The following is a 21,881-nucleotide window of genomic DNA, read 5'->3' on the forward strand; positions in this document are numbered from 1 at the left end:
AGAGTTATCTACCCTAACTTAAACAGTACTTTACATAAATGGAAAGCAATAGCCTTCTAATAACACTCAAACATGTACAAATACTTAAATAGTCCAATGTAGCCAAGTGAAAGTGCCTGCTCCAATTAATCAGATCTAGGACTAAGTTCTCAAATTGACAACAAAGCCCTAAAAACACAAGTATCACTTGTTAATAAGCCTCATGTTTCTCTTCCTGTGTATTTGGTCTGAAACCACAATTTAAAGTTTAGAGAGAAACTTTTACCAATTCTGAAAGGAAAACTAGAATTAAGAAATCTAAGCATCTAAAAGTCAATTTTGGTGGAGTTCCCGTCGTGGCGCAGTGGTTAACGAATCCGACTAGGAACCATGAGGTTGCGGGTTCGGTCCCTGCCCTCGCTCAGTGGGTTAACGATCTGGCGTTGCCGTGAGCTGTGGTGTAGGTTGCAGACGCGGCTCGGATCCCGCGTTGCTGTGGCTCTGGCGTAGGCTGGTGGCTACAGCTCCGATTCAACCCCTAGCCTGGGAACCTCCATATGCCGTGGGAGCGGCCCAAGAAATAGCAACAACAACAAAAAGACAAAAAAAAAAAAAGTCAATTTTGGAATTAAAATTTTTATATCTTGCAGCAGTGATGGCACTGTTTCATGTCTATTTTCATAAAGTTGAAAGTATTTTAAAGACTTTAATAGTTTTCACAACATTTCTATGAAAGTATAAAGGAGCTTTTAACTAATTTGCCTCTAATCATGATCCAAAGCTAAACATCCACCAGAATCATGTTCTTTATCATTATTAAAGTATAGTTGATGTACAATGCTCTGCCAATTTTGACTGTACAGCAAAGTGACTCAGTCATACATACATATATATATTATTTTTTTATATTATTTTCCATCATGGTCTATCCCAGGAGACTGAATATAGTTCTCTGTGCTGTACAGTAGGACCTTACTGTTTATCCATTCTAAATATAATAGTTTACATCGACTAACCCCAAACTCCTATCCATCTCACTCCTCTCCCCTCTTCCCCTTGGCAATCACAAGTCTGTTTCCTACGTCTGTGAGCCTGTTTTTGTTTAGTAGATAGAGAACCATGTTCTTTTTTAAGGCAGTCATAATATATCTTTCACACAGTAAGAAAAATAAATACAAAATCAGAGTGTAACCAGATGATTTATAAAATAATAAACATCTGTAACAGCATACTTCATCCTAATAAAACATGTTTTTTTTTTTTTTTTTGTCTTTTTGTTGTTGTTGTTGTTGCTATTTCTTGGGCCGCTCCCACGGCATATGGAGGTTCCCAGGCTAAGGGTCTAATTGGAGCTGTAGCCACTGGCCTACACCAGAGCCACAGCAACGCGGGATCCGAGCCGCGTCTGCAACCTACACCACAGCTCACAGCAACGCCGGATTGTTAACCCACTGAGCAAGGGGCAGGGACCGAACCCGCAACCTCATGGTTCCTAGTCGGATTCGTTAACCAGTGCGCCACGACGGGAACTCCAAAACATGTTTTATTTTCACAGTAACTTTACACAATAATTAACATAACATCTAGGAGTTCCCGTCGTGGAACAGTGGTTAACGAATCCGACTGGGATCCATGGGATTACGGGTTCGATCCCTGGCCTTTCTCAGTGGGTTAGGGATCCGGCGTTGCCATGAGCTGTGGTGTAGGTGGCAGAGGTGGCTCGGAACTGGCATTGCTGTGGCTCTGGTGTAGGTTGGCAGCAACAGCTCCAATTAGACCCCTAGCCTGGGAACCTCCTTATGCCACAGGAGTGGCCTAGAAAAAGCAAAAAGACAAAAAACAAACAAACAGGTAACATCTAATCAAATAACATTTAATAAGCTATCCACTAGATTAATAAAAATGTAATTTTAAATAAGATTCTTATTTCCTCCTATTAACATATTTTTGCAAGTTATTTACTTTCTCTCACCCTAACACAAGAACCCAAAAGTTTCTTATCTTATGTCAGACTACCAAGACACAGAAAGGATAGAACAGTCATGCAAACTGTGCTACTATTAAAAAAAGAAAAAAAAGGAGTTCCCGTCGTGGCGCAGTGGTTAACGAATCTGACTAGGAACCATGAGGTTGTGGGTTCGGTCCCTGCCCTCGCTCAGTGGGTTAACGATCCGGCGTTGCCGTGAGCTGTGGTGTAGGTTGCAGACGCGGCTCGGATCCCGCGTTGCTGTGGCTCTGGTGTAGGCCGGTGGCTACAGCTCCGATTCAACCCCTAGCCTGGGAACCTCCATATGCCGCGGGAGCGGCCCAAGAAATAGCAACAACAACAACAAAAGACAAAAAAAAAAAAAAAAAAGAAAGAAAGAAAAAACAAAGAAAAAAAAAAGGGTGATATTTTGATAACGAATATCAGAGAAATAACAACCAGAACATATCTCCATCTTTTATCACCTTCAAATTTGGGACCATTAGACATGTCTATTTTATTATATTTAAAGATTAGAGAACACCAGTGGACAAAAACATAGTTGAAGCAGCTACATATCCTTTGTTTTTTTGCAAAATCCATGCTATTAAAATATGACAGAAGTGGGTAACTTACATACAACTGCTGAACTAACTTTAAGTAAAATCACAATGACTTATACTCCTGCACCAGCCAATGAGATGCAATGATGGCAATGATTGTGTTTCAGTTCTAATTCCTAATCCTAAACTTATAATTGAGCTGTAGAGATAGGCTCAGGTGATTCAGTAAAGGTAGATATTTAAGACTTTCTCTGATCACCCAGATATCCTCTTGGCTAATTCCACACTTGCTTCAAGTCTTTGCTCAAATCTAACCTTCTCAATGAGGCCTACCTTGTCCATCCAAATATAATCCCTCAATCTGCCTTCCCCATCCTACCCTGGAAATCCTGAACCCCTTAACTTGGTCAGCTTTTTCTTCTTTCCATATCTTTTTTTTTTTTAATTTTCATGGCCATAGCTGTGGCATATGGAAGTTCCCAGGCTAGGGGTCGAATTGGAACTGCAGCTGAGGCCTGCACCACAGCCATGGCAACACTGGATCTGAGCTGCATCTGCAACCTACAGCAGAGCTTGTGGCAACTCTAGATCTTAAACCACTGAGTGAGGCCAAGGATCGATCCCATATCCTTCAGAGACTACAATGGGTCCTTAACCCACTGAGCCACTACAGGAACTCCTTTTCATATTTTTAATCATCTTCTAGTATATCATAAAATGTATTTATTATGTTTATTCTCTCTCTTCCTCCTAGAATTTAAGTTCCATGGCAAGTTCCATGTGGACAAGAAGAAAGGGAGAGGAGTTTTTAAATTTATCCCCGCTTTGGTCCCTAACAATCCCATCCTGTTTTTGCATTTAATCTTTCTAAATTTTCAATCCTTCCCAAATTATTTATCTTGATCTCCTTCCCCGTGGAATTCCTTCTCCAAACTCAGCAACACTCCTGGTCAATAGGGTGATGAGAAAATTTTAAAGAAAAACTGTAATCAGTCTCAATGGAAGAAAAAGCAGTAACAGTGTAAGAAAGTCTCATTTCTTTTTCCTGTCATGGCAAAGCTGCTTCAAAATTTCCCCACTTCTATATTCCTCCTATTTCTTTACTGACCATTCACATCTCAACTCTTTTGCTCTTAAGGAATCCTTTCAACTCCTTACTACTATGTTGGTAAAAACATTTTTTAAGCACTTATGTGCTAGGCACTATGCTAGGCTAGCTGATTCAAAGGTAAACCCAAGTCCCTGGTCTTGCAATTTGAGCAAAGGAATACTGATAGCAACAATGATGAGTGACAAATGATGAGTATTATGTAAAAAATCAAACAGCAAACTGATACGACCTTATCTAAGGGAGAGAAAAGGCCTCCCTGAAAGTGCAATGTTTAAAGAGAAACACAAAGAGTAGAAGATAAACAAATGAAGAAGAGGAACAGTGTTCTAGGAAAAGGAAAAAGTATCTGCAAAAACCTCAAGGACAGAAAACATATGAAGAAAGGCATATAAAGAACTGATGGGAGAGTTCCCCGGTGGCTTAGGAGTCAAGGATTCGACATTGTCACTGCTATGGCTCAGGTTCAGTCCCAGGCCCCCGGAACTTTTGTATGCCTCACTCAGCATTGCCAAAAAAAAAAACCAAAAAACAAACCCAAAAAAAACTGAGGGAAATTCAGTAAGCCTAGTTTCAGGATAGGCAGGGCCTTAAAAGGCATATTATTCTAAGACTTTATCCTATGGACAAGAAGAATAAAAGAGAATGACACAAACCCTCATATTTATCGTTTTTTAGAAGATGAAAACATTTTTCTTAACACGGAGTGGAAGGAAACAAGAATGGATGCGAGAGATGGGTTCTTGAAGTGCTAGATTTCTGTGGAAGGAACTTCGTCATAGATTTTTGCTTCTTCTCAGACATCTTCAATATATTCTTCTATTCTGCTACTGCCTTTCCTCAGCTCTACAAATGTACTCTCCAGGGTGACCTCACCTATCCTGCAGAGGTACCACCCCATAAAGTGATAATGACTCCCAAACCTGTATCCCCGGTCCAGCTCTCTCAAGGCCAGCGCCGCATGTCCTAACAGCTACTGGACATAACCATCCACGCAGTCATAATCCAAAACCAAACACAAGACCCAGATCTCACAAATTTGGTATTTCCTAATTCTGTTGATGGTACCAATGTAGTTACCCAAGGCAGAAATTCTAAATGCCACTGACTACTTGTTTTTCCCCCATTGATCACCAGGTAATTTTGATCATTTTCCAAATATGACTCAAATCCATCATTTCCTTTCATCTCTAATACCAGTACCTAAAGTTAGGTTTGCATAAACTCTCATCTGGATTACTCTGTAACTGGTCTCTATACATCCAGAAACTGTCTAATCCATCCTCTATACGATGAGAGATTCCCCCCTAAAGTATTTCTTCAGTTTACAGGAAGAAATCCAAATTCTTTGCTATGACATACAAGGTCTATTATCTCGTCCTCTTCTGTCAAAAGCTTTAATCCCTCTAAGGAATCTCTGCCAGGTGTGGTCACACAAAATTTGGAAAGTTGATGTAGATCCCTCAAGTCTCTTCATCGTTTCTCAAGCCACCAAGTATTTGCACACACTCTTCCCACAGCCTGAAATATCTTTCCCATCTTGTTCACCTGGAAATCACTCTGCATTCTTCTAAAATCCAGTTAATGTCCTCTCCTCTTTTAATCTTCCCTGCTTACATCACAGTTCTCTCTCCTCTCCTCCCTTCTCCTATCCTCACAAAAAAACAGAGTTGGGCATTTCTTCCATTTCACTTCTATTCTGGCACTTAGCAAATTATGGCTGTTGACATGTCTGTTTTCCTGGCTAAATTATATGTTCTTTGTTGATAGTGTACTTTCTCTTTCCTGTATCTGCATTCCTATATCTGACCACACAGCTGGCACTCAATATGTATTTCTTGAATAAATGAATGTTTACAAAAGTGTTGTGATGTTTCAAGCTTTACCTCGACACAAAAGGATCCTGGGGTCAGCTTTCAAGTATCTAAAGCCATCCTAGAATTGTGACCTCTGGCTTGGGGGAGAGAAAGGGAGGGCATATATAAAAGAGGGATTCATTTCAGTGGACTCAGTTCATCCAGCACTCAGAGAACCCACAGAAGTAGTAAGACTATATGACAAAGATTTCTACACAAATTATAATATTATTTAAAATTACAAAAAAAAATTGGAAACAAAAAATATGAAACTTAGAATGATTAGCTGAGGTCTTGTTCAATGGATCCTTTAAAAATGGTATTTCCAAAGACTATTTAAAGACCAGGGAAAATGCTGGCCATTTCAATCAAGTATAAAAAAAGATACATCATGATCCCCATTTTATAAAAGCTATGTTTGAAAGCACATTGGTTTAAAAACATTTAGGAAAAAAGCCTGATATAAACAATATTAAATTATTAACAGTATTGGAGTTTCCTTGAGGCACACTGGGTTAACAATCCGGCATTATCACTGCAACAGCTTGGGTTGCTGCTGTGGCGTTCGTTTGATCCCTAACCAGGGAACTTTCACATGCTATAGGAAGCAGCCAAAAAAAAAAATTATTAACAGTATTTATCTCTCAGTAATTTTCTACAACGAATATCCTTGAACAAATATTTACTGACCATCTACCTGTCTGCCATTGGACAGTGATGAGCAGGAGACATCTGCTCCTGTCTTCCTTGAGCTAAACATGTCACACTTTTATAATCAATCAGAAAAAGCAATATATGTTAGAAAAAAAAAATATGAGATTGCCTGCCCTAAATTTATAGTCCATGAAAAAAAAAAAAACAACTAAAACTCTGGAATCTAAGGTGAGAACAACTTTGTTACAAACATTTGGATAAAGACCACCCAAAAAGGTAGTTTCCTTATAGTACAGCAGGTCAAGGATCTGGTGTTGTCACTGCAGCAGCTTAGGTCTCTGCTGTGGCTGTGGTTTGATCCCTGGACTAGAACTTCCATATGCTGTGGACGTGGCCAGAAAAAACAACAACAAAAAACAAACACCCAAATGGCTTGTTCTGCTGTGAATTGTATCAGGATACTGTAATAGTCTAGATCACTATGGGCAGAGGGAAGAAAGTAGTAGAGACACTAAACCTCCACACTTTCTCTTCCTGTTAGCAGATTTTAAAATTAATGGTAATTATAAAGAAAATCTGCTCAGTTAAAATTTAATCCTTCATCCATCTTCTACCGTATTTCTTTCATGTTTCTTTCCCCTCCACTATCTCCTGCTCCCAACCACAATGATTTACCCCATTGATCTGGAAGAATCTTTACAGTAGTTTCTTTCAACTAGAGAATCGCCAGCCAAAGAATGAGCTCTCCCTTCTTGGGATTCTCAGGAAACCAAACAGAAACTTCAGAGGGGATCTGTGTTTTTGAACCACATGAAAATACTTCACAAAAAAATCTCAAAGCTGTGGTACTTTTAAAGCTCTTGATCCATACGATTTTTTTTTTTTTTTTTTTTTTTTTTGTCTTTTGTCTTTTGGTTGTTGTTGTTGCTATTTCTTGGGCCGCTCCCGCGGCATATGGAGGTTCCCAGGCTAGGGGTTGAATCGGAGCTGTAGCTGCCAGCCTACGCCAGAGCCACAGCAACGCGGGATCCGAGCCGCGTCTGCAACCTACACCACAGCTCACGGCAACGCCAGATCGTTAACCCACTGAGCGAGGGCAGGGACCGAACCCACAACCTCATGGTTCCTAGTCGGATTCGTTAACCACTGCGCCACGACGGGAACTCCCGATTTTTTTTTTAAGTAGTATGATATCTGACTAAAACAGCAACTAGTTTACCTTCATTAGTCTTCACTGTAATTATTTTGCTAGTTTACCTCAAAGATTGAAACTCTTCTAAAACATTCTATGATTTTCAGTTAATCCAAAACACAGTGATAAATAACAAAATTACCCTAAGTGCTCCAAGTTAAAAATTTCAGCACCACAGTCTGATTATTACATGTTTTTAGGCACATTAAAGAGTAAACATAAGCTGACAAAATTCTGTAGGTCTTAAGAGTGTTGAAAATGGGTATGCTATGAAATAGTTTTCCAAAACATTTTCCCTAGAGAACTCAAATAATTGAAATGTGTAATAAAAATACATATGCTGGCTATCATAATAGGCATAAGGAATACATAGAATATTAAATGCTAACTTAGTGTTGTGATGTCAAATGCATATATCCAGAGAACTAGGGGAGAAAATTACTAATATTCATTCATTCATTTATTCATCAAATTTTCAGAAAGTTCTTATTCTGTGCCAGGCGTAACTCTAGGTGCTAATAGAGACAGAGCACTGGACTAAAGAGATAAAACCCCTGCCCTCAGGAAGTATGTTAGTGGATTGAGAAAGATAGTAAGAAAAAAACAGAAGTTCCGGCTGTGGTACAGTAGGCTAAGAATCTGACTGCAGCAGCTCTGGTCGCTGAGGAGGAGCAGGTTCCATCCTGGGCCCAGCACAATAGGTTAAAGGATCCAGCACTGCCACATCTACAGCATAGGTCACAGGTGTAGCCTGGACTCAATCGTTGGCCCAGGAACATCCACATGCCATGAGTGCAGCCATAAAATTAAAAAATTAAAAAAAATTTTTTTAAAGTAAAACATTACATTAGATGGTAACAAGTGCATAGAAAGACAAAGTAGAAAAAAGACTGAAAGGATACAAAAGCAAAGAGAAAAGGGAGCAAGCCCTGTGGCTGAGGAGAAATATTCTGAGCAGAAGGAATAGCCAGAGCAAAAACCCAAAGGTAGGAAGATGAGGATTATGTTTAAGGAAGAGCAAGCAGACCAGTGTGGGTAGAAGAGAATGAAGGAGGGGGAACAGCAGTAAATGAGGTAGGAGAGAAAAGGAGAGAGGCTGGGGCCTCCCAGAGGAGCACTTGAGTAAGGCTTTCCTGGACAGGAAAGATAGCAACAGTTGGAAATGGGAGTAGGAGGTGATTCTAGGTAATTAGAACAAAGGAAAACGGAAGACAAGGGACCAGAGTTTTGAGAATGTTTAGGAATCAGAAGCTGTTCTGGTGTGGAATGAGTATACAAGTAAATGTGAGGAAGCATGAATATGAGGGAAGGGAACTGTCTGGGGATGGGTGATAGTGGTGTATGATAAATATTTAGTCTTTGATCCTCGGTGAAGGAGCTATGAAAGAGAAAAGATAGGGCAGGGAGGCACCAGAGTAAAAGGCAAGCATTAGCTGCCCCTTTAATATAACCCTTTGCTTTCTGTGAAAGAATAAAACCCTGCTCCAGACACTTGCTTCAGTTATTATATTTATAAAGAAAAAAGGTGGAGTTCTTGGGATTTTTATGGAGAAAACACTTTAAATTTTCTTGCAGTGGGGAGGAGAGAAAAATACAAGAACTAAAATTCAGACTATTATGTTATTAACATGAAATGAATTGAGCCAGTCTAACACATAGTGAATCATAAGACGAAGATGACTAAAAAGTGGGACTGAGAAAGCAGACAGGAATTTCAATTTTTTAAAGAGCATTCCACAAAATGACTAATCCATGGATAAACAAGTAAGAGTTAACTACCTCTAATTTTATATAAAGAAGATTATTGTAATTACCCACTCTGAATTAAAATTATTCACACGGCAAAAACTGGAACCTTCCTCTCACAATTCAGCATCCCATACTAGAACAGTGTCTAGTACAGAAGATTCAAATGCTGTTTTAAAGGATAAAAAGCCTATCCATTACAGTGCATCTCAACAGACTCAAACAGTGCTAGAGCTGTCATAACCCAACCTTGAATTGTTACTATTAACAGAGAGGATATTAAAAATAGAAGTTAGGAAGAAGGGATATTTTCCTTCCATATTACCACCTGTACAAAAACAACATACCCCAGAGGAGTGTTCTGGTTAATTACCCAAGGCTATTTCAGCTATATGCAGGAGTGTTGTTTAGAATAATGGGATACATGACATGATCAAATACAATAAACAAAGCTTTTGCAAAATCAAAGGCAAGTTCCCTTAACATACCCATATGAGTTACATTAATGCTCCCTTTTTGGAACAGAGAACAAAAAAGCATAAGGCAATCTGAAACAATCTCTTTCCTCTTGATCCTTCAAGAACTCGGTGGATTTCGGGAACTGGGTTTGCTTGCCTGTGACTTTTTTTTTTTTTTTTTTTCAAACTAAGAGTAACTCATTCCCATCATTTGTCTCAAATAAAGCAAAAGAGCACAATTAAAAAGACAGCTGCTCTTAACTATTCTGGGTCATGGGATGTTATCAATCCCAGAGAGAGGAATTGCCAAAGAAGAATTAGAAAATCATCATCAGATACAAATGCCAAAACTTCTACCAGGAAAAGCATTGTTCTGCATAGGATAATGTTTGTGCACACATCACTTTGACCCAGCATTAGACTACTTACAGTTAAAATTGAGAGACTGGGGTTTCAAAGGACTTTTTAAAACAGCATCATCCATCAAAAAGTTTTTTGTGAAAATGTGAGAACGTCAATATATTTCCTTGTCTACTGTCTTCCAGGAAGCATTTTTTCCATGTTAAGACAAGAATATCCTCAAGCGCAACTCCATAAGCAGATTCGAACTTTCTTGGATACCATAAATAAGCATTAAAAAGCCTTTATACCACACACACGCACAAAAAAAGTACAACGGTGGTTCGCAAAGGTGTAGTTAGTTCTGCTTGTTGGAGCGATCAGTGCAAGCATGGATTAGAAGGCGCTCCGAATGGAGTAAATGGGACCCGGCCGCGGCATCTCCAAGATGCAACAACAAAAGCATCCTCCTTCCTTCTCACACTTCCTCAGAAAGTGGCCCTATTCCCGGGAGCCAGCGGACCGCAGGAAAAGAGCCTGGCCTGCCTCACCTTATAGACGTCCCCGTAGGTGCCGCTGCCGACCCTCTGAACGAGCTCGTAGTCTTGCTGCGGGTTCCGCCTCAGGATGTCCGCGGCAGGCCGCAGAGGGGCCTCCATCTTCGTTCAGGGCCCGGCCCCCGCCGGCTGTGCCCGCGGCGCCCCGATTCCCGCTAACGAGGACGAGCGGCGCCGCTTCCCAACATGGAGCCTCTGCCCGCAGCTCCGCCTGCACGAGGGACGAGCAGAGGCTGCAACCCCGAGCGGCCCAGTCCCGTCCTTTCCGCCCCAGCGGGAGCCGCTACCAGCGGGCCTGGAAGGGGTCCCCAGCGCCCCGCCGCTGCCGTGTTCCGGCCGCGGCCCTTCCCCCTCCCTGACCGCCCGCGAACTGTCGGGCCGGATTCTGCCCGCCCGCCGGGGCCCGGGGCCGGCTCGGTACCTGAGGGGGGCGGCCCCGCTCTTTGTTGAGCGCCGCGCCCAGGACCTACTTCCCCGCCGGCGCCTGCGTCTTGATTCCCGGCGCCCGCCGGCCCTCCAAGTCCAGCTGTGCTGCCGCCGCTGCCTTTCGCTGCACCGCACGTCCTCTCGCGGGCGGCGGAGGCGCGTACCGTCGCCGCCGCCGCCGCACCACGTTCCCCACCCGGGGCTGCGTCACCGGGAGACACGTTCCCGGCCAGCGTGGGTCGGCGCCCAGCGTCCCGCCCGAGCGCGCCGGCCGCGAGACCAGAGTGCCGCCCTGAGGCCTGCTCGGGACACGACACTCTCCCGGCCGGGCCGCCGCGCCCCCCTGGCCCGGAGCGTCCTTTCCTGAGCCGGGCTCTGCTCCCCACTCTGGGGGTCACGGACGCCCCCGGGCATTCTTGGGCTGACGCGCCTCCGCTAAACCGCTCCCAGCTTTGTCAGGTAAACCTGGAGGGTGGCGGGTAGAGTAGTAGGGTGGGCACGAGGGCGATGGGAACGCAGCCCTCCCAGTTGAGAAAATGGTTCGTTGAGGGCACTGAGCCAGAAGTAATCTGGCAATGGGGCGCCCGGGAGGGAGGTGGGGGAGTGCCAGATTAACTAAGTCGCGGCACACCCAACTGCACCTTCCTGTTTTGCAAACCATTCCCAGTGGTACCAGTTTGAGGCTGCACTGCACACCTGCGCAACCTGTCTTCCACTAAGTTTTCCCAAGACATTTCCGAAAGTCGGAATTCCTAGGAAGTCTATGTGGTTCTTATCCCTGTTGGGCACACGCAGTGTCTCAGCGCAGGTATTGTTCCTTTAATTGGGTCGGGAGTTCTGCAGCAGCTGAAAATCAGGGACCACAACCTGGTTCTGACTCTACCACTTACTCAGTATGTGATCTGGGACAAAAAAGACATCCTATTTGGCAATATCTCCACATCCTTATCTGCAGCTTGAAGAGGGTAGGGTTTTGCATCCGACACCTGAGAAAGTGTTTATAAGGCATTTTACAAGATTGTAAAGGGCGTTATCAAATATAAAAGGCTTTTTAACATACTTCACAATGCACAGAATATGAAACAGGAGTTTAGGGAAGTAATTTGGCTGAATATTTCACAAGCTGTTTTGTAGTTTCACTTCCAGTCTTGTTCCAAGGTAGAAATAAGGTTGCCAGATTGATTTTGTTTGTAGAGCCCAATGAAGGTTTTGAACAAAAAAATTCAGCTAACACTTGACCAATCCATTTAGTGACTGAAAAATCACAAAAGAGCAAGTCACAGATGCTGGCCTGTAGCTTTGAACATCCAATTCATTCCATTCTCGGGCAATATATCCCTTATTGTTGATCATTGTAATCAGTTTGGTAATGTACAAATTAACTTCACACCTTAGCTGTACAGGGAATATATGTATTTTTTTGTGTTCCATGCACAAAGAGCACTTATTTAGGGAACATAAGTAAGCTCAGACTTACATGCTCTATGGACAAAGCCTATGTGTTTGCTGCATTGAAAAAATTGTTGAAGAACAGTTCCTTCTTTCAAAGCTTCTTGGCACTTGTTTTGGTGGGCAAATACTTTTGGCTTCAATGACTCAAAATCTTTTCAAATGTTCTATTGGTATCCTAGTACTTGTTTACTGTCATAGACTCTTTTTTTCCTCCTTTGACCATATAGGTATTGATCCTTTTTCTAGTCTGAAATTTACTTATTCTTATTTATATCTCCATTATTCCTCAGAGAATTTGAGGCAACATACAGAAAATGCATACTACAACATAAGATAAAAATAAGTAAATGAGGAAATAGGTATGATGTTAAAGAGAGAAAAATAGGATACCAGAACAGTGTAGCAAATTGGCCAAAGCAGAACATTTTACAGTGTTTTGAGGATCACAGTAAACCAGTTGATTGAGAGAGAGGCATATCTTTTCCTGATACTAAGACTTTAGAAAAACTTATTTCACAAGTCTTCATAAAGTGGAAAATGTGAATTCCCAATTTGAAACAAGGATACATGTCTTTCTGAAGCATGTTTTCCTTTAAGCATGTTATTCTCGAAACACAATTTTGGTATGAGTTAGGCCATAAAAAGTTTGAGGTCCTAGGCTTCAACAAGACCCGGGAGTGCAGATGTTTTATGTTGCCAGTAATTGCATATCCACATGCTTTGACCATCAGCCCACAGGTGGATAGCATGGAAAAAGTCGAGATTCTATGTGGTGGTTAAAAAATGTCAACCATAATTATTATTTTACTTATACCACAGTGCAAAGAAAAAAACAGTTGCTTTATACTAACTCCAAGAGAATCTTTAGAATTTTTAAATACTTGTTGAGTTAATTTTATCAAGATCAGTGAAGTCATGGTTTGTGTGTTAAATATTGTTGGTAAAGAAATTCAAATTCAGTTTCCATAAAATAAACATACAGTGCATAAATCTAATTTTACCTCCAAAACAATTAAGCACTTGGTTTCAGGGTTGAAGGTTACGTAACAATAAAAAAAGTACAGCTAACAGGAGTTTACATCGTGGCATATTGGGTTAAGAATTCCAGCTGCACCAGCTCAGGTCTCTATGGAGGTGCGGGTTCCATCTCCAGCCTGGTACAACGGATTAAAAAGGATTCGGTGGTGTTGCAGCTTGGGGCTGGGGTTCAGTCCCTGGCCTGAGAACTTCTATATGCCATGGGTACAGCCATAACAACAACAGCAAAAAAAATTTATAGCTAATGGAAGAATTTCTTACAAACTACCCAATTTTATAATGCCAAGGTATTGAATAAGAATAAATATGGCTTGATAGGGCCTTCGTGTTAACCTAATTGTCATATTCTTTGTTTTCATAATACCTGGCAAGTAAATATTTTCCATGTTTTACAACTATGATGGTTTGCTCTGTGCTTTATAGTGATTTTCCCTTCTTTCAAAGTACTTTAGTAAAATGCTAGTTATAATCTGTGGCCTCTGGTTTCAATTTTGGCCAAGGCTAATTTTTTAAAATTTGGGGACATAAAATTTTTAAACTTCTACCTGTGTAAGTTTCACAATTTACTAATCAATATAGAATGGCTAATTAAGACCCTCAAGTGTGGCAAAACAGAGCATGAGGGCAAAAGTTTTTGCATGGAACTTATAGGCTTGAGGAATATAATCTTCTGATGACTCTTGCAATATAAACTAGTTGCAAAATGTAATTTTATGTGATTGGGCCTCATAGGTTTGTTCAATATAAATCAAGTAAATATTGGAAGACATTTGCTGCAGTTATGATTTGGACTTTCAAATAGTTAAACTATTCTTTCTGTTACTAATGAAGGTCAGTTGTCTGTTGAGACCAAAACTTTTTTTTAAAATGTAGGAGAATTCTGTTTTGTTCTAGAGAGCAGTAGAACAGGTTTCTCATTCAGAATCGGTATCAGGGGGTATGATGAGAGAGTTTTAAAACACAGAGTTGTGAAGGGCAGTGCAACCCCCTTTTTTTAGCCAGCTTGAATTGATCGTCTGATATGTAACCTTGATTCCCTGGGTTTTTTTTTTAAAGTTTATATGAGAATTGAAAGGAGGGTTCCTGTTTTCAGCTCACAAATTGTTCCTGTCTACAAACTTACTTACTTTTTTACTTTTTATTATTTTATTTATTTATTTATTTAGCTTTTCGATTTTTTAGGGCCGTACCTGCAGCATATGGATGTTTCCAGGCTAGGGGGTTGAATCAGAGCTGCAGCTGCTGGTGTACTCCACAGCAATAGCAACGCTAGTCCCAAGCCGAATCTGCAGCCTACATCACAGCTCACAGCAATGCCAAATCCTTAACCCACTGAGCAAGGCCAGGGACCGAACCTGCATCCTCCTGGATAACAATCGTGATCGTTTCCACTGAGCCATAACAGGAGCTCCTCTGTCTACAAATTTAATACCTAAGAAAAATACAAATTACAAAGAATCTAACATTGTTCTTTATTGATCGCCCCACAAAATAGTAATAGTGTTCAAAAAGAGTGCCTATGTTTGCCTACACTTGATGTTGAACTAGTGTTCTAAAAAGCCCCAATGTGCAGAAGAAGCTGTAGACCCCCATCCTAAGCTATAGAGTTCTTGCAGAATCCTAATACTCTTTCTCCTTGACCCTTTAGTGCAGGGATAATAATGGCTTCTCACTGTAGCTAGCCTGAAGGTACTTCACTATTCCCTTTTGGCTCCTTTAACCATGTCCATATTGTTATAATTGTTCTTTTGTTAAATTCTCTTTCTGTGCTCTTTCTTGCCAGAACCCTGATTAATAGTTATGGAAATTGGAAGTAGCCTCAGGAAAGAAACGCTTGCAAAGTTCTTTAGTAAAATGCTAATTATGTGACTTCACAAATCTGATGATTACTTGTATAAACTACTTGCCACAGAAAATGAACCAATGGTATTCCCTAGCATGGAGTGACATCATGATTATTTAAATCACCACCAACAGTGGCGTGAGATGGAGTGCTGATGGAAGGCATAGCATCGGAAGACCAATCTCTAGCACTGCTACGACAGTGATAATTGTTAAAATTTTGGTGTTATTTGCTCTGATTGCTTCTGTGAGAATATGTGGGAAAAAAGACAAATAGAGAGCCTTGAATTCCAAACTTAAGGCGTGAGTAGAAAAATCAGAAAGTTTCCTTGACAGCTTTGAAGAAACCTTTCTCTTGAAACTGCAGGGCAGATGTACCTGGGGATCAAGCCCTAGTAGTAAAGGCTACAGAGTTACAAGGACAATTAAATGTGAGAAGCAGATCTTTTATGTTAAGGTAAGAGCACTATTGAAGAAGGACTGGGACCCTGTGATGTGGAATTGGGGGCATTCAGGCAGGTATGAATAAAATTGAGAATTTTGAACAAGAGTTAGATTTCAGCATAATCCTGAGGGAAGACAAGACCTGTTCTTGGAAGAGAGTGCTTATATACTAAAGGAATTACAGTATCTTGCCAGAGATTTACCTCTGATTCAGATTTTGTTGATGTTAGCAGCTGGTCTATATGATGAGCTGCCAGAATTTCCCTGCCATACTGTAGAAGAAGGAATGTGACATTTTAGGGAAATGGGAATTTTGGACTTGCTTTATTATGTGCATCCTGGTTAGTCATGCTCTATCCAGAGGATCCCTAGAAGGGCCCATAAAATTTACCTTTATCGAGGCATTGAGTAAAGGGCCACAGATTTCCTTAAAATATTTTTCGGTGTCTGTCCTCGGTTGGAGATGATGATGGAGATGCCACAGTGAAATTGGGATCCATGATTTCAGTAGGAATATTGAGATCCTTAAGAGAGAATAGGGAATAGATGCCAGGTGGGAGATTTCTAACTGTTAAAGACATGTTCAGCACAATTATCTTGGTAACCCTCAGGGAGAAGTGATAATCAGAGTGTTTGACTACAAGGATCCTTGGTGGTGGCTTATGAACACCAAGTCTAGGAGTGAATGAAACTAGCAGCCTACTTAAGGGCTCCATGACATAAGTAAACAGAAAATTCTAGGTCTGTTGAGCAGAAATCTAAGTCAAGTCACTGTAGTGGAGATTCAGGACCTATCATCTGATTCATAAACTAAAGCCAGTTCACAAACCTAAAGTTCCTTAATTAAGGGGGATACCAGCTTTCTTTGAGGAAGGATTCTGCAGTGCAGCCAGGTGTAAATAACAAATATTTCCTGAGGCAATTCCAAGAGAGACTTAAGTCCTTTTACTAGGGGATTGTGAACTGAGGAATGGGAAACTCCCACATTTTCTAAAGGTTAATAAATTTTGGCCCTGAATGTTAATCATTGCAGTCTCAAAACACAACTAAAATTCCATTGATCAAAGTAGAGACTTAAAATCAAGTGATATATAAACAAGTCATACAACTTTATGTTAAAAAACAAACAGCCCATGAGAGTTGCCATCGTGGTGTGTTGGAAAGGAATCCAACTAGGAACCATGAGGATACGGGTTCGATCCCTGGCCTTGTTCAGTGGGTTAAGGATTGGGTTGTTGTGAGCTGTGGTGTAGATCGCAGACACGGTTCAGATCTGGATCTGGCGTTGCTGTGCTCTGGTGTAGGCTGGCAGCCATAGCTCTGATTGGATCCCTAGACTGGGAACCTCCATATGCGCTGGGTGTGGCCCTAAAAAGCAAAACAAACAGCCCAATCAAAAAAATGGGCAGAAGACCTAAATAGCTATTTGTCCAGAGTAGGCATACACATAGTTAACAGGCACATGAAAAGATGCTCTACATTGCTAATTATTAGAGAGATGAAAATGAAAACAGTAATAAGCTATCACCTCACACTTGTCACAAGGGCCGTCATCAAAAAGTCTACAAGTAACAAGTGTGGGAGAGGATGTGAAGAAAAGGGAACCCTTGTACACTGTTGGTGGGAATGTAAATTGTTGTAGCTGCTGTTAAAAACAGTATGGAGCTTCCTCAAAAAACTGAAAAGAGAACTGCTATATTATCCAACAATTGTTGGGTATAAACATGGAAAAAATGAAAACACAAATTCAGAAAGATATATTTACCCCATTGTTCATAGCAGCACAATTTACAGTACCCAAGACATGGAAGCAAGTGCCTATCAATAGATGAATGGATAAAGAAGATGTGACACACACACACACACACACACACACACACACACACACACACACACACAATGGAATATTACTCAGCCATTAAAAAGAATGAAATTTTAGAGTTCCAATTGTGGCCCAGCAGAAAAGAATCTGACTAATATCCATGAGGGTGCGGGTTTTTTGTTTTTTGTTTGTTTGTTTTGTTTTTGTGTGTGTGTGTGTGTGTCTTTTTGTCTTTTTAGGGCCACGCATATGGAGGTTCCCAGGCTAGGGGTCAAATCAGAGCTGTAGTTGCCAGCCTACACCACAGCCACAGAAACATGGTATCTGAGCCTCATATGTGACCTACACCACAGCTCAGGGCAATGCCAGATCTTTAACCCACTGAGAGAGGCCAGAGATCATGGATGCTATTTGGGTTTGTGAACTACTGAACCACGACGGGAGAACTCTGAGGGTGTGAGTTTGATCCCCAGCCTCACCCAGTGAGTCGGGAATCCAGCATTTCCATGAGCTGTGGTGTAGGCTGACAGATGTAGCTCTTAAACCACCCCCTAACCTGGGAACATCCATATACCACGGATGCGGCCCTAAAAAGCAAAAATCAATCAATCAATCAAAATCAAAGCTATGAAATTCTGCCTTTTGCAGTAATGTGGAAGGACCTAGAGAATAATATGCTTAGTGAAGTTAAGTCAGACAAGGAAAAACAAATATTATATATTACTTACATGTGGAATCTAAAACAGTTATACAAATGAAAGTATATGCAGAACAGAAAGGGACTCTCAGTTATAGAAAACAAACTAATTGTTACCAGCGGGGAAAGGAAAGGAGGGAAGGGAAAATTAGAGGTCCAGGATTAAGGGATACAAACTACTATGTAAAAAATAGATAAGCAGCAAGTATATAAGTATCACACAAGGAATTATATTAATTATTTTGTAATAACTTTTAATGGCAAATAATCTGCAAAATACTGACTCACTATGATAAACACCTGGAACTAATATTGTAAATTAACTGTACTTCAATTAAGAAATTTTTTTTAAAAAGAAAAGAAACAAAATGTAATGTTGTTTCAGGTCCATTTCATAGTGGGTACAGTGGACTTGAAGACCTTCATAGGATTATTTTTGTAGTCCCAAAATGTATGTGAGAATAGCTCTATCGGATAGGAGAATAGCCTACATATATTTATGTGGAGTAAAGGGTAATAATTGGAAGGGCGAAGTAAAACCTCCCTAGCTGACCTCTCTCCTGTGCCAAAGTAGAAAATCAAAATCAAACTTTTTAGTGGGGAAATTACAGATATTAGTTCCACAATGAACAATCTGAAAGCTATCTTTCCCTTTTAACTCATCTATTTCACTCATGTAATAGCCAAATTAGTTTTGGAAAATGTCTATTAAAAATTTAATCAGTTCTTTTTTTTTTTTTTTTTTTTTTTTTTTGTCTTTTTGCTATTTCTTGGGCCGCTCCCGCGGCATATGGAGGTTCCCAGGATAGGGGTTGAATCAGAGCTGTAGCCACCAGCCTATGCCAGAGCCACAGCAACGCGGGATCCGAGCTGCGTCTGCAACCTACACCACAGCTCACGGCAACGCCGGATTGTTAACCCACTGAGCAAGGGCAGGGACCGAACCCGCCACCTCATGGTTCCTAGTCGTATTCGTTAACAACTGCGCCACGATGGGAACTCCTAATCAGTTCTTGATGTCAGTCATAGTTGTAGGCCACATGTAGAATCTTTACTAGAATAAAAGAGCGTAGCCCTTGGAACCTAGAATATAACTATTGACTTGAAATACAGAATGTAGCTTTTTCTTCAATTCCTATCAACAGAAATAATCAGAAGCACTTTGCCTTCAGATGACTGGGACAGCACTGTCACTGTCTTACTTCAGGGCTGTTTAAGCACCTCAGTTTTAATATGGTATTATTCCAAAAGGACTTTTGTTTCCTTGACATCTAGTAGAAGATCACACTAGTCTATTTTATCTTGATGACTTTGTGCAAATTGGATTGGTGAGCAGAAAAGTAGCTAACCTTAAAAAAGACCCTTATATCAGAGAATGCGAAATAAACCCAGTTCAGAGAGCTGCATCTTCGTGAAATTTCTAACAACCCAGTGGAGGTACTCCACCTTGCATTATCCACCTCAACGAAAGATACACAGTTTGAATCTTGGCGCCACCATATTGCATTTGCTACTTACTGACCCTTTACCATGTAATCTATATGACTACCAGTTTTTTATGTGACTTGGGAAACAGAATCCCCTACAGAAGGCCCAGATTATGGCACAAGCTTCACTGATACTTCAAATTTAGGATTCAGCAGACTCCATAATAAGAAAGGATACTATATGGAGTTTCTTGCCTGCCCAATAGGAGAATCCCAGTGCACAGCCCTAGGGTTTTAGAATAAGAACGTCCCGTTATCTGTTAACACCTGTTCTCATTTGTCTCGCTATCAGGGCTTGGCAGATAATAAACACCTGACCACAAGATTGTAAATGATTTTGTGACATGAACTGCTTTTTAGGCACAGTGTTATCTAATTTACTGAATCATAAACTGAATATGGGTAGCACAATTCCGTTGTCAAATGGAAAGCTATATACTTGGGCAGCCTGAGCGAATCTGGAATGCCACAAGTGAAGTACATGGACTAACTTTTATTGTACCTACCCCTACTTCTTTGCCACATTTATTTTGGAACCATATCTGTGGGCTTATGGTCATTTAGCAGAAGAAGCAAAAGCTTGGGCCTGGTTTATTAATGGTCTAGATGACATACTGGCACCAACCAGAAGCATAGAGCCACTGAATTATGGCTCTACTTCATAAGTAGAAGTAGTCCTAAATTTAGAAGTAGTCCTAAAAAATAGTGATGAAGAGGAATTCTTCCAGGGGGTGTAATTTTGACTAGAGCATCTGGTTGTCCTCTTTGTTAAGAATGAGACACAGGCTGAGGTATGGTTCTGTACTGATTTATGCACAGTAGTTAATAGGTTAGCAATAACTGGGAAAGAAGGTCAGAATAAGGAATCCAGTGGGAGATGTACTGTGGATGGGTTCTCAAAATTGGTCCAGAATATGAAAGTATCTGTGAAGCATTTGACTGTCCACAAGAGGGCATGCATCCCAATAAATAGGTTTAAAAGATGATCTGCCCTATAATGTCATTCAGCCTCTACCCAGTCACCCTAGTATTAGTTCGGTGGTGCCACATGGCAGTAGGAATAGAGGTTAAACGTGGATTCAGTGACATGGCCTTCCACTTGCCAGGGATAATACAGTTATGGCCAGTGTGCAGTATTTAATCTGCTTATAAAGCAGAGGCCACTGTGGAGACCCTAGTATACTATTCCCTAGACAGTCCAGTCAATCACCTGGACTGGTGGCAGGCTAATTAAACTAGATCCCTTTGATTATGGAAGGAAGAGCTGTTTGTCCTCATAGAAATAGATACATATTCCAGATACAGGTTAACCTTCCTTGCTTGGAAAGCTTCTACCAGTACCACAATTCATGGACTTACAGAATACCTATTTCATCTCCAAGCAACATTAATTTTGAGCAAGAAACTCATTTTACTCTGAAGGCAGTATGGCAATGGAGTCTTGCCCATGGTATTAACTGATATTAACTCAAACCCATCACTTAGAAGCATCTAGTATGATAGAAGGGAGGAAAGGCCTGCTGAAGGATCAGTTGCCTGAGAGATAACCTCTGTGAGAACATGATACAGGATTTAACTCCGTGGTCAATATATGTTGCCATCTATTTGCGGGGGTGGAGATAGGAGTGGCTCTTCTATTATTCCTAATTATTCACTTTTTGGTTCCTACAGCATGGTCTGTGAAACATTGGGTTTGGTGGATCTGAAAGCCCTAGTGCCCAAGGGACAGATACTGTCCCCAGATAACCCAGTCACTGTTCCTTTAAATTGGAAGCTGACACTACCTGGCTTATATGAGATCTTCAGACGACTGAGCCAGTAGTTGCAGATGGTGTCATTATACTGGTTGGGATGATTGGTCTTAATTACCAAGGAGAAATCGGTTGTTTATCCACAGAGAATAAGAAGGACTATGTCTGAGAGAACAGACTTGTTGCCCAAGAGGAGGGGGCAGGGAGAGAGATGGACTGGGAGTTTGGGGATAGTAGATGCAAACTGTTACATCTAGGATAGATAGACAATGAGGTCCTACTGTATAGCGTGAGGAGCTATATCCAGCCTCCTGGGATAAACCATAATGGAAAGGAATATTAAAAAAGAATGTGTGTATGTGTATAACTAAGTCATTTTGCTGTATTGTACAAATTAGCACACCATTTTAAATCAACTATATACTTAAATAAGAAGAAGAAGAGGTCTTCTGGAACCCCAGGTATACGCTAGGGTAACTCTTGGTTTTCATATATCCAAAATTA

The 21,881-nt window shown here is 40.9% G+C and overlaps 2 protein-coding genes across 4 annotated transcripts in view; one reads left to right on the forward strand and one right to left on the reverse strand.

The window, feature by feature from the left end:
* MAP4K5 (mitogen-activated protein kinase kinase kinase kinase 5) overlaps nt 1–11,127 on the reverse strand; it is a 135,065-nt gene extending 123,938 nt beyond the window's left edge. The window contains exons 1-2 of one of the 3 annotated variants that reach the window (XM_021101533.1): nt 10,840–11,127; nt 10,413–10,629 (exon numbers count right to left, since the gene is read on the reverse strand). In XM_021101533.1, coding sequence (XP_020957192.1) covers nt 10,413–10,520 — 108 coding nt within the window. In that variant the 5' untranslated portion in view covers nt 10,521–10,629; nt 10,840–11,127. The remainder of the gene's footprint in view (nt 1–10,412; nt 10,630–10,839) is intronic. The other 2 variants (XM_021101543.1, XM_021101550.1) reach the window with 2 other exon arrangements.
* ATL1 (atlastin GTPase 1) overlaps nt 11,070–21,881 on the forward strand; it is a 107,570-nt gene continuing 96,758 nt past the window's right edge. Inside the window, exon 1 of the mRNA XM_021101558.1 lies at nt 11,070–11,303. The gene's annotated coding sequence lies outside the window, so the exon portion shown is untranslated. The remainder of the gene's footprint in view (nt 11,304–21,881) is intronic.

Source organism: Sus scrofa, chromosome 1 (assembly GCF_000003025.6).
Source record: "Sus scrofa isolate TJ Tabasco breed Duroc chromosome 1, Sscrofa11.1, whole genome shotgun sequence".
Lineage (NCBI taxonomy): Eukaryota > Metazoa > Chordata > Mammalia > Artiodactyla > Suidae > Sus > Sus scrofa.